At 45.5% G+C, this 12,838-nt stretch overlaps 1 protein-coding gene across 1 annotated transcript in view; it reads left to right on the top strand.

The window, feature by feature from the left end:
• The first annotated feature begins 405 nt into the window (after positions 1–405).
• The window catches only part of CYP4V2 (cytochrome P450 family 4 subfamily V member 2), a 286,243-nt gene continuing 273,810 nt past the window's right edge, over positions 406–12,838 (top strand). The window contains exon 1 of the mRNA XM_069200117.1: positions 406–875. Coding sequence (XP_069056218.1) covers positions 680–875 — 196 coding nt within the window. The 5' untranslated portion in view covers positions 406–679. The remainder of the gene's footprint in view (positions 876–12,838) is intronic.

The raw sequence follows: 12,838 nt of genomic DNA on the forward strand, positions 1-12,838 counted from the left end.
GAGCCTTCAAGGGCTCGCACCACCTCTAGGTTCTAATCTGGCGTTCACACAAAATCATGTGATCCTAAAGAAGTCACTTAACATCCCTGCGCCTCAAAACAACTAAAAATGTGTAACGTCTGGTTTTCATGTAAAAGCGCCCAGTTACTCTTCAGCCAAGTTCCGCTTTATAATATAACAAAAATAACACGTTGGGCATTCATCGCTACAACAGCGTGTTGTAGTTACCAATATTATTTTTAAACGTGCTGTGTGGACACATCAGTCGGCCTCTGTGTACAAAATAACTAATCGGATCAAGACTGCAGCAGCAACTTTGCTTTCACTTCTATGCATCCAAAGAAATCCTTGGGCCAATCACTTTGCAGTTTTGCCCTTGGATTGGCCAATCAGGGATAGTCTCACACTGCATTTTCCGATGTTCTTGAGGCCACGGATTACCAGTCCAATGTACTCTCCTGTAACGTGCCCCTTAGTGCCCGCCCACAAGTTATGAATGCGGAAAAGACATAGCTCCCAACCAGCTCAAGGGTTGACTCTTAAAGCCCTCTGTAAAAAGGGGCGGGAAGGCATATTCCTGGCAGTTCCGGCGATCCCTCATATATACCTCTCATCCTTCCTGCCTCCACACCGTATGCTCGGTGCCGTGAATGTTTAGAGCTGACTGCCGCCACTCACAATGTTGCTGGACGGGGGCGCACAGACGCTGTGGTGGACGGCTGGGGCCACTCTGATGTGTGCTCTGTTTTCTTTTTTCGCACTGCCTCTGCTGCGTGACTACATTAGGAAATGGAACACCATGAAGCGGATTCCAGGTGTTAGCCCTACGTATCCTCTTCTGGGAAACTCGTTACTTATCAAGCCCAACAGCGGAGGTAAAATGTGGTGGTATCACCACCGTGTCTCTTTTACAATGAGCGAATATGATGGTGCAAATACTTTTTTAGGCTTGTGCGCTTTACGCAGGCTTATTGTTATGGTATGTTGTTTGACAACAAATGTATCTCTTTCTCTTTTGCCGTCTACACTGGCGGTGATCATTTAATCAATGGAAAACTTTTAAGGGCATCTAACCGGCACGTTTTCTTAATGGCACTTATGCCACCTGCTACCAGTTGTGATGGGTGTAGTATTCATATCACACAAGGGTGCATGAAAAAAGCTGATCTAGGTACACTCTAGTTTTTGAGACAAAACAATTAATACAGTTAGAGTCCTTGAATGATTGTCATTTAGTACGCCAAAGCGCACGGAAACATATGCTTATTTGATATCACGACATATTCAAATTACAAAATGTAAAACGTGTGAACGCCTAATGAAGAGTATCGACTAAAAAACTTTGAGAAGAAGGCTACGTAGTATTCGTATGGCCCAGATTCGAGTGCGATTTTGGTGTTGTAAAGTGGAGAGTAATTAACGAGTGGAACGAAAGTCCCCTTGCTTGTGGAAGGCTGCTTGTATCACAGGAGTTATGCCCTCTGTTGGTGCTGTGTGACAATCAGCTCTCGTTCATCTGAGATGGAGTAGCGCTAGGTTGTCTCTATTGTTAAGTGTGCATAGGCAGAGTTCAACATTAAACGTGTTTTATGGACTAGTATAAATGGTAATAAAAAGTGCGATAGTCTGTTTCTGATTGCCAGGAGATTCCCCAGCTCCAAAATCGGCACCTTTGGCTGTTACCCCACAGCCCATCCCCCTGGCTTGCTTGCAGTTATCAGATGGCAGATAAACATATTGACATTGCTGATGGTATTTATTTTGCCACTGGGGCGCTTGTTGCATTTGTATCTATCCTCTTCTGTGTGTCCCTATTTCTTCTTCTCCCAGCAGTCCCCTCGTCCCTGGCCCCACCACATAGTTCCACTCCTTGCCACACAATGTCACTAAACACAATTCAACCCCACTCCATACCACATGCTTCAACTCCACATAATTCAACAAAACATCACATAATTAACTGTCACACAATTCCACAATACACAAATCCAGGTGGTATAATTCCACTCCTTGCTACATAATTCCACTCACACCACATATTTACACTCCTCATATATCCACCCACCTCTAAAACACATTATTACACTCCACAAATTTAAACTCTGCACCATGTCACATAATTCCACTCCACACCATGCTACAGAATTCCACACACCACACAACGTAATTACACTTCACATTACACCATTCCACCCCACATAATTTAACTCCACATCACATAATTCAGTTTCACATAAATCCACACCACGTAGCAAGTCTCCAAATAAACTCCACTCCATGCACATAAATCCACTCAACACAATTCCCATCAACTCCACACAATTCCACTCCACACAACATAATTCTAAACTAAACCACATAATTTCACTCCACAACACATAATTCCAATACGTCCCACATACATGCAATCCACACCACAAGATTACACATCATGCCACATAATTCAACACCTCACTACACCACAGAATTCCACTCCGCTCCATGTCACTTCACGACACACAGTGCCATGCCTCATAATTACTCTGACACACAATCCCACTCCACATAATTCCACTACACTCAGTACCGCACGATTACTATCCACATAATTCCACTGCACACCGTGCCACATAGATCTACTACACATAACTCCATTCCATGCCACACAATTCCACTCCACATCACATAATTGCAATCCACTCAATATAATTCAACATAATGCCATATAAGTCCACTCCACTCAATGCCATCCATGGCACACAAGGCCACTCCATGTAAATCCACACATGTGGCATAATTACACTGCACATAATCCCACTCTGCCACATATTTACACTACACATATTTAATCTCCACACCAGATACATCCACTCCACTGCATAACATATGGCGAAAAAAGACATTGACAACACCAATAACTCTTGGTTTGCCGAGACGTATTGGCTTTGCCAATAGTTATTACTTGTATGTAAGGTAGCAGAAGCTTGGAACCTTCTCTTTTTCCTCAATGCTGTGTCTTTGTATTGATGTGAATTACAAAAGGCATAGAGAGACCTTTCAACTGCGTCCAATTGGCCACTTCACTAGGCCAAAGGCCGACCGCCATACCCTGCTACAAGACAGCATTTTATCTCCCTGCTCCCAAACTGCACTCATTTCAAGAATCCACAGATAGGAATTGACTATGTTTAGAAAGAAACTGTGATGCTGTAGATATTTCTCAAGCCCAGTGCACTTGATGTTGTCTGTAATGTACTTTTTAAACAGCTTTCGCCTCTAATTAGCTTAAATGTTTAGAACAAAGCCATTTTAGCGCACCATCTACTTCATATTCTAAACAATTTAAAGAAGCATTTGCAAAGCCAATAGGTCTCACCTTTGGTATTTACTAGCTTTGTCAATAAGTTTTAGCCTTTCTATACGCCAGTACCAGTGCTGTGCAGCACAGCTAAGAAAAAGTTAATGTTGAAAAAGTAAAAGTGAACATGTTGTGTGCATGCTTGCAGGTGAGAGTGTGTTTATGTGGGAGAGTGTGAATGTGTGTGAGCGAAAGAGAAGGTCATAAGTATTTGATGTCACTTCCCCTACCCCTGCCCCGGGTATTTTAGTAAATTGACATCCATGGTCACTAGGCAGAAAGTAGGCCAGTACCGTGGTTTCTTTTTACCAATCATTACCGCCTGTTTTTTAAACAACGGAAATCTTTTGAAGTAAACCAGAGACGCAGATCCCTGAAAGCATTGGTTTGTTACTAGGCAACAACTGCAATATAAACTCCTGTAGACTTTTAGCACGCACTAATACCTAATGATTCAGAACAGGTGAATGGTGTCCATGGAAGGGATATCTTTAAAACATAAATAACAAGTTACATGTGAGCATCCTGGCCTGAAGTATTCATGCACTCTGCTGTTTGCCAAGAGCCAGTACTGGAGAATTGCAGAGAGAGAGAGACCTTTCCCTTCAGTTAACTACTAACCATGGGTGTGGAATTTATTAAAATATCTACTTGTCCATGGGGCAGGTTACTTCTTAAATCTACTTGTCCTGTAAAAACATCTACTTGTCCCTTTGGTGCCATGCAGTGCGGCGACAAATTACGGCAGCAATCTCATTATGTAAGAGCTCTGAAAATAGCCTCTCTGATTATCTCAGAGCTACAACTTATAGTAGGTTTTGAATACTTGCAATTTCAATCCCTACTATAGCAATTTCCTTATTTTGCCACCCACTGGGGCTGGAGGAAGCAGTAAGCAATAGTTCCAGAGCTGGAACGCCTTTGAGTCTGCAAACCTACTAACTTGCATGTTTAAGGATTTTCACGAGCTCTTCTCTAATCTTTTCCCATAATGAGAAAGGTTGGAAATTTACTCCTGACAGGGCAGAAGTAGAAGTTCTTCCAGGTTTGGAGGAAAAAAAAGAGGTTGGAGGGAAAGTGAACTTGTAAACACTCAATAGATTTTCACATGAACAAATCTACACATGCATATTTGCTCATGCTAAAATACAGTTCACAAATATTTTCTAGGAGCACGATTTCCTGGTCTACTTCTGTAAGTTATTGTGAATTCATTAAATCCACTAATTCAAAGACATAGACCATGGGTGTACTTTAGTGACGTTCTTTAAGAATTGGGTCCCTGATTAGGTCTAGCGTTAACAAAAACATTTTGTCCCAGATTCAAGAAAAGTGGTGCTTCACATCGTAAAGCACCACTTTTCTTTCACTTCCCTAACACTACTATTTAAGATACCATGCGCACCATGGCGGAATTAGGTACAATAATGTCAAATGTTTTATGCTATTGTGGCGCTTTGCTCCACTAGCGTCAAAGCTTCTGACACTAGTGGAGCAAATTGCAAGGAGACCTATTGATTCCAAAGGGTGCGTTCTTTTAGCGCTTGCTTTAAGCAGGTGTTAAAAAATGACTCCAAAAATGGCACAATGAAATCTTGTAGACTTCATTGCACTGTTGTTTGTGGGCTTCCTTGTGCCAGGACACCCCTTTGCACACATTATGCATGGCAAATACATAATGTGGCACAAATGGTCAGTGCATGCATGGTGCCACTTTGTAGATATGGTGCAGTGTTTTTGGCAAACTAATGCCACATTAATGTCAGAAAAATGACGCTAATGTGGCGTTAGATGGCGCAAGGCCATCCTTAAACTTGGGCCTTTGTTTTTAATAAACATCTGTTTCTCTATCTATTGGCTGGCTTTAATGTGAGTGATGGCACTCTGCTCTTCCACAATGAGCATATTGGCACACAAAGTAGTTTTGTGCCATGCCAGGAACCACTGTGGCAATCAGTTTTGTAATAAAAACTGGAGGGGGCTGAAGGGGGCTGCGGGCCTTTGTCACGCCACTAGTGGCAATGGGTGCTTTTTGAGACCAAAAATCTTTTTTTTCTTTTTGCCAGTGTTTGTTACAATTGTATGGGACTGGCAGCCCCCACAACAATAAATTGTTAAAAAAGCCATTTCAAAAAAATGGTGCATTGACAAAACCCCCCCAAAAAATGTCAGATCGGTTGGCTCTTCCAGTGCTTGTTTATTTTTATGCTTCTTATAATCTTGTTGAAAATGGTTACACTGACTTTCCATTAGGAATATTTTTTGGAAGTACTGGCATGCATCAACACATTTTACTACATGACGCTTCAAAGAAATAGCATCTTTCATAGAAGTGAAACTTTTTTTCCTACTTGCATTTTTTTCAGAACATTGAATTTTTAAAGCAAAAAATCACTCTTGCTTACAAGCTGCTGCAAACATTTGCATCTAATCAGAGAGCATTCTGGGAGCGTTATACTTAGTCTCATACTGTTAAACTTTTCAAACAAGTATGTACCCTTTTATTTTTGTTTTTTTACTGTAGCCACTGCCAGTAGTGAAGTGTGACCTTAAAACATTTATTTATAGTGCTCACCCTAATAATGAAGGCTTTTAATTAATGAACCATGAATACAAATTCAAGCAGCATTAAGTTTAGGACCCACATATTACCTCTACTGCAGACAATTCACTTCTCTGTAAACTGGCAGCCAAAGTGTTTGTGCTGCAGGGGGTTGGGCCTACTTGTCCCAAGGACAAAACAAACATGAAAATTTGTTGCCCTTGACCCCAAACAATATGTCCCAGGCATCAGGCAATAGGAATTCCACATCCCTGACTAACACCAGAGTGCGTACAGATGGAGAGATCAACAGACACCCACTGCATAAAATAAGTGTACTTTAAATTAAAAACAAACACCCTGCACACTCAGGTTGGCTGGTTGAGCTGTTTTACTGGCAGCTCATTGCCAATATAATGTTTAAAGTTGTAGAAGTTGAGTTGAGAAGAAGGTGAAGATGCATACCCCAGTTATAAAAATAAGCAACACCAAAAGGGGAGGAGGAGAGGATACATTAACATGAACAACGGGTGGGTGGGTCTTATAAAGAAACACAAACAACGGGCCGGTGGTGAGGGAATGAAGAAATGTGAACAACAATAAAAGAACATGAACAACGCAAGAAACATGAACAACGGGTAAATGAGGAAGGGGATAAACAAAAGAAACAGGAGCTGAATCAAGGTGTGATAAGCAGAGGGACACTGTAGGAAGTTGGCTCTGTATGTGCTATTTCAAAGTAAGGAATAGCATGCACAGAGTCCAAGGGTTCCCCTTAGAGGTAAAATAGTGGTAAAAATAGATAATACTAATGCTCTATTTTGTGGTAGTGTGGTCGAGCAGTAGGCTTATCCAAGGAGTAGTGTTAAGCATTTGTTGTACATACACATAGACAATAAATGAGGTACACACACTCAGAGACAAATCCAGCCAATAGGTTTTTATATAGAAAAATATCTTTTCTTAGTTTATTTTAAGAACCACAGGTTCAAATTCTACATGTAATAGCTCATTCGAAAGGTATTGCAGGTAAGTACTTTAGGAACTTCAAATCATCAAAATTGCATGTATACTTTTCAAGTTATTGACAAATAGCTGTTTTAAAAGTGGACACTTAGTGCAATTTTCACAGTTCCTAGGGGAGGTAAGTTTTGATTAGTTTTACCAGGTAAGTAAGACGCTTACAGGGTTCAGTTCTTGGTCCAAGGTAGCCCACCGTTGGGGGTTCAGAGCAACCCCAAAGTCACCACACCAGCAGCTCAGGGCCGGTCAGGTGCAGAGTTCAAAGTGGTGCCCAAAACACATAGGCTAGAATGGAGAGAAGGGGGTGCCCCGGTTCCGGTCTGCTTGCAGGTAAGTACCCGCGTCGTCGGAGGGCAGACCAGGGGGGTTTTGTAGGGCACCGGGGGGGACACAAGTCCACACAGAAATTTCACCCTCAGCGGCGCGGGGGCGGCCGGGTGCAGTGTAGAAACAAGCGTCGGGTTCGCAATGTTAGTCTATGAGAGATCTCGGGATCTCTTCAGCGCTGCAGGCAGGCAAGGGGGGGATTCCTCGGGGAAACCTCCACTTGGGCAAGGGAGAGGGACTCCTGGGGGTCACTTCTCCCGTGAAAGTCCGGTCCTTCAGGTCCTGGGGGCTGCGGGTGCAGGGTCTCTCCCAGGCGTCGGGACTTTAGGTTCAAAGAGTCGCGGTCAGGGGAAGCCTCGGGATTCCCTCTGCAGGCGGCGCTGTGGGGGCTCAGGGGGGACAGGTTTTGGTACTCACAGTATCAGAGTAGTCCTGGGGTCCCTCCTGAGGCGTCGGATCTCCACCAGTCGAGTCGGGGTCGCCGGGTGCAGTGTTGCAAGTCTCACGCTTCTTGCGGGGAGCTTGCAGGGTTCTTTAAAGCTGCTGGAAACAAAGTTGCAGCTTTTCTTGGAGCAGGTCCGCTGTCCTCGGGAGTTTCTTGTCTTTTCGAAGCAGGGGCAGTCCTCAGAGGGTGTCGAGGTCGCTGGTCCCTTCGGAAGGCGTCGCTGGAGCAGGATCTTTGGAAGGCAGGAGACAGGCCGGTGAGTTTCTGGAGCCAAGGCAGTTGTCGTCTTCTGGTCTTCCGCTGCAGGGGTTTTCAGCTGGGCAGTCCTTCTTCTTGTTGCAGGAATCTAATTTTCTAGGGTTCAGGGTAGCCCTTAAATACTAAATTTAAGGGCGTGTTTAGGTCTGGGGGGTTAGTAGCCAATGGCTACTAGCCCTGAGGGTGGGTACACCCTCTTTGTGCCTCCTCCCAAGGGGAGGGGGTCACAATCCTAACCCTATTGGGGGAATCCTCCATCTGCAAGATGGAGGATTTCTAAAAGTTAGAATCACCTCAGCTCAGGACACCTTAGGGGCTGTCCTGACTGGCCAGTGACTCCTCCTTGTTATTCTCATTATTTTCTCCGGCCTTGCCGCCAAAAGTGGGGCCTGGCCGGAGGGGGCGGGCAACTCCACTAGCGGGAGTGTCCTGCTGGGTTGGCACAAAGGAGGTGAGCCTTTGAGGCTCACCGCCAGGTGTGACAATTCCTGCCTGGGAGAGGTGTTAGCATCTCCACCCAGTGCAGGCTTTGTTACTGGCCTCAGAGTGACAAAGGCACCCTCCCCATGGGGCCAGCAACATGTCTCGGTTTGTGGCAGGCTGCTAAAACTAGTCAGCCTACACAGATAGTCGGTTAAGTTTCAGGGGGCACCTCTAAGGTGCCCTCGGTGGTGTATTTTACAATAAAATGTACACTGGCATCAGTGTGCATTTATTGTGCTGAGAAGTTTGATACCAAACTTCCCAGTTTTCAGTGTAGCCATTATGGTGCTGTGGAGTTCGTGTTTGACAAACTCCCAGACCATATACTCTTATGGCTACCCTGCACTTACAATGTCTAAGGTTTTGTTTAGACACTGTAGGGGTACCATGCTCATGCACTGGTACCCTCACCTATGGTATAGTGCACCCTGCCTTAGGGCTGTAAGGCCTGCTAGAGGGGTGGCTTACCTATACTGCATAGGCAGTGAGAGGCTGGCATGGCACCCTGAGGGGAGTGCCATGTCGACTTACTCGTTTTGTCCTCACTAGCACACACAAGCTGGCAAGCAGTGTGTCTGTGCTGAGTGAGAGGTCTCCAGGGTGGCATAAGACATGCTGCAGCCCTTAGAGACCTTCCTTGGCATCAGGGCCCTTGGTACTAGAAGTACCAGTTACAAGGGACTTATCTGGATGCCAGGGTCTGCCAATTGTGGATACAAAAGTACAGGTTAGGGAAAGAACACTGGTGCTGGGGCCTGGTTAGCAGGCCTCAGCACACTTTCAATTGTAAACATAGCATCAGCAAAGGCAAAAAGTCAGGGGGCAACCATGCCAAGGAGGCATTTCCTTACAGACACTAATTATGATGAATAAATCTGGACTTGGCTCATGTGCAAAGGAAGAAGCAGGAAGTGATGCCAAGGCACACACTCGCCAATTAGGAGGCAGCAAAGAAGAGCAACGCTTAAGCCAACAAGTGGTAAGCAATGGGCAGGCTGGAAACCCCTTATGGTACACAAAAAAGTCTCGCAAGCAAGAGCGCATTCACTAGCTCATGCTGCTTGGGCAGGCTGAACCCTAAAAAAGATTACCAAAAATATGGTAAAGCCCCTTTTCCCCCAGTGTTGCATCTGTGATGTTGCGTACAGTATATGAGAATTGTGTGGAGGGGAGAACCACATATCACTTTAGATTGTACAGAGATTACAGTCAATGCAAGCATTGCATGATTATTAAAGTGCTATATGCCACCTAACTGAGCATTCACAGAGCTTAAGAACGTTGCAGGAGAATTTGCACAGCTTACAGCACAACTGGACAGTACCAGTATCAATGCAGCAAAGTAACAAGCATTTGCAATGCAATAGGTCCCCCATATTTCAAACAAGTTGTCATCTTTTGACAACAGCGCCCACAAACAAAAACAAAAGAAAACATGAGAAGAAACTGAGAAAAAAGGGCGTGGCAAAATAACAGAAAGTTAGCTTTAAAAAATAAAACTTTGGAATGTTGTGCCTGCTGGCCACGTTTTTGCCAGTCACAAGCCTTCTGCCTGCAGGGCACTAAAAGTTAAAAAGAACAAATAGTATCTCAATTGCGTCTGGAGCAGCGGACAGAAACTAATTGAGTTGCATCAATTAGTGCTTGATCCCTGCTTCACACAGAGAAACGGAAATGATGCCAGGCATGCCTTGACGAACTACGAGGATATAAAGAACAGTGCCACGCAAACCAACAAATGATGAGAACAGGCGTGCTCCAAGCCCCTTACTGAACACAGCAGAGTGTTGCAATCCAGACGCATGCGCTAGCGCATACACTCGCAGACTGAACCCTAAAAATGGGCTTTAAAAAAGGTGTGAATAAATAAAAACAGGCAAATACATTTCAGTACTTAATACAAAATCAATACATAAACCTTCGAACTAAAGAAAGATAAACAGTATTTGAATCACGACGTGATTAGCGGAGGAACACTAATTAAAATTAATAAATCTGTGCTTGAGTCATGCCCCTCGAGATGAAACAGGAAGTGACCGCCAGGCACATGCTGGCCATATATACATCCATATACACATGGGAGCCACACAGTATAATATATTAACGTGGAATGTGAGGGGTATGGCAACATCCATCAAGCATCAGCAGGTACTCACCTTCTTGAAGCAACACAATACACAAATAGCGATACTCCAGGAGACGCACCTCCCTGCTGGGGAACTTGCAGAACCTCAAAACTAAATGGAGAGGCCAAGTCTACGGCACAACGGTGTCGGCGTTCGCCAGGGGGGTAGTGATCTGGGTGGCCCCCGAGGTCCCTTATACTGCGGAGGCCTCACCATAAATAAAGAGGGCAGCTGCGTATTTGCAGAAGGCTTATTGGATGGGGTGCTCCTGGCACTGGCCAGAATATGCGCTTCCAACTGGAAACACAAAGAATTCCTGACGTGCATCACACCAACACTCTTTCAGGATCCCTCTGTCCCTTGCATGCGGGGTGGTGATTTGAATTTTGTCCAGGATGTGGAAATGGATAGGTGTTCCCCTCAACCCATCCCCACACCCCCAACCTGGTGCACCCACCAGAATCACGGCACAGGGGCTTATCTCCTTCATGTCAGACCGATGACTACATGACCTATGGCACTTATAATACCCACAGGAGTGGGAATACTCCTTCTACTCCCCAGTATATAGACTGCACACTAGCATAGACTTAATTCTAGGATCGATATATTTGGCTCAGAATGTCTTGCAGGCGGAATGTTTGGACAGGACACTATCTGACCATTGTCCGTTAAGGGTTGGATTTCCATGGGACAGACCGCGCGCGAGCATACCAGTGTGGCGATTGCGGTCTGTAATGTTGACCGACCCACCATTCCGCCAGGAACTGGCTGACTGTATCATCGGGTACTTCGAGCATAACAGGAAAATGGCTTCATCACAAGCCGTGGAGTGGGACGCCCCCAAAGTGGTTGTGCAAGGGCACTACCTCTCAGCCACAGGGGGAGCCTGGCGAATCTTGACACGGAAACTGACCGCACTAGAGACAAACCTGCGGGACTTGGAATGAGATGTGGTGCGAGGCACCTAGGACCCCGACGCACTCCTTGAATTACGAGCGCGGTACAAGGACGTAGACAACGCTATTATCAACACTATGGCCCTCATTATGACATTAGCGGTAAATCTCACTTACCACCACACTGACGGCTGCCAACTTACTGCGGTGGAAATCCATTCACCATATTATGAATCCGTCAGAATACAGCCACACACACACATCCACCAGCACAAAGGTCAGTGATAAAGTGGCGGTAGCAAAACCCACACCATTACGCCAACAGAACAACACCCACCACATTATGACCCACGAATCACCACAGCGGACATTCAGCGGTGGTAAACCATTGGCGGTACATACTGCCGCGCTCACAATGGACACCCACAAACAAAACACTATATTGGACCATTCAAACAACACACACCTGACACTCATACACACACCACACCCACACCACTATAAAACACACATCCTCAATACCCACAAACCTTTATGACTACAAACCATTGCCACCAGAGAGTCACCAAGACCACTGACACAACTAGAGCCACACACTAACCACACCTATACACCACTCACGCACTCCACATCTCACACCCAACCACATCACCCAACACACCCTCACCAACACACCTCACAGAACCCCCATGGCACCACAAAGACACCCCCGTATCACAGAGGAGGAGCTAAGGGTCATGGTGGAGGAAATCGTCAGGGTAGAGCCACAGCTATTTGGAGCACAGGTGCAGCAGACATCAATAGCAAGGAAGATGGAGCTATGGCGGAGAATCGTGGACAGGATCAACGGTGTGGGACAGCACCCTAGAACTAGGGATGACATCAGGAAGAGGTGGAACGACCTACAGGGGAAGGTACGTTCCATAGCAGCAAGACACCAGCTCGCTATCCAGAGGACTGGCGGTGGACCCCCACCTCCTACCCCACAACTCACAGCATGGAAGGAGCAAGTCTTGGCAATACTGCATCATGAGGGCCGGGCCGGAGTCAGAGGAGAACTGGACTCTGGTAAGTCAACTCTCTACTATTATCACCCCCCCCCCCCACCTGCATGCCATCACATACCCTCACCCCCATCACTCCACTACATTCCACACACCCCACCATCACATCTCATTCATCCCAATGCCAAGCCCTGCATGCTGTATCAGTGCATGGACAGCCCCTCATAGCCCTGCATGGACAGTCATCACTAAAGCAGGCACACCAGTGAGAACCAACAATCCCACCATACACTAACATACACAAGTAAAAGCTGGCAGGGCAAATACAACCATAAAGAAGCCACAGATGTACAATTTGTCAGACACGTAAACCATAACACATCATTTACATCCC

This window comes from Pleurodeles waltl, chromosome 1_2, assembly GCF_031143425.1.
Source record: "Pleurodeles waltl isolate 20211129_DDA chromosome 1_2, aPleWal1.hap1.20221129, whole genome shotgun sequence".
In the NCBI taxonomy this organism is placed as follows: domain Eukaryota; kingdom Metazoa; phylum Chordata; class Amphibia; order Caudata; family Salamandridae; genus Pleurodeles; species Pleurodeles waltl.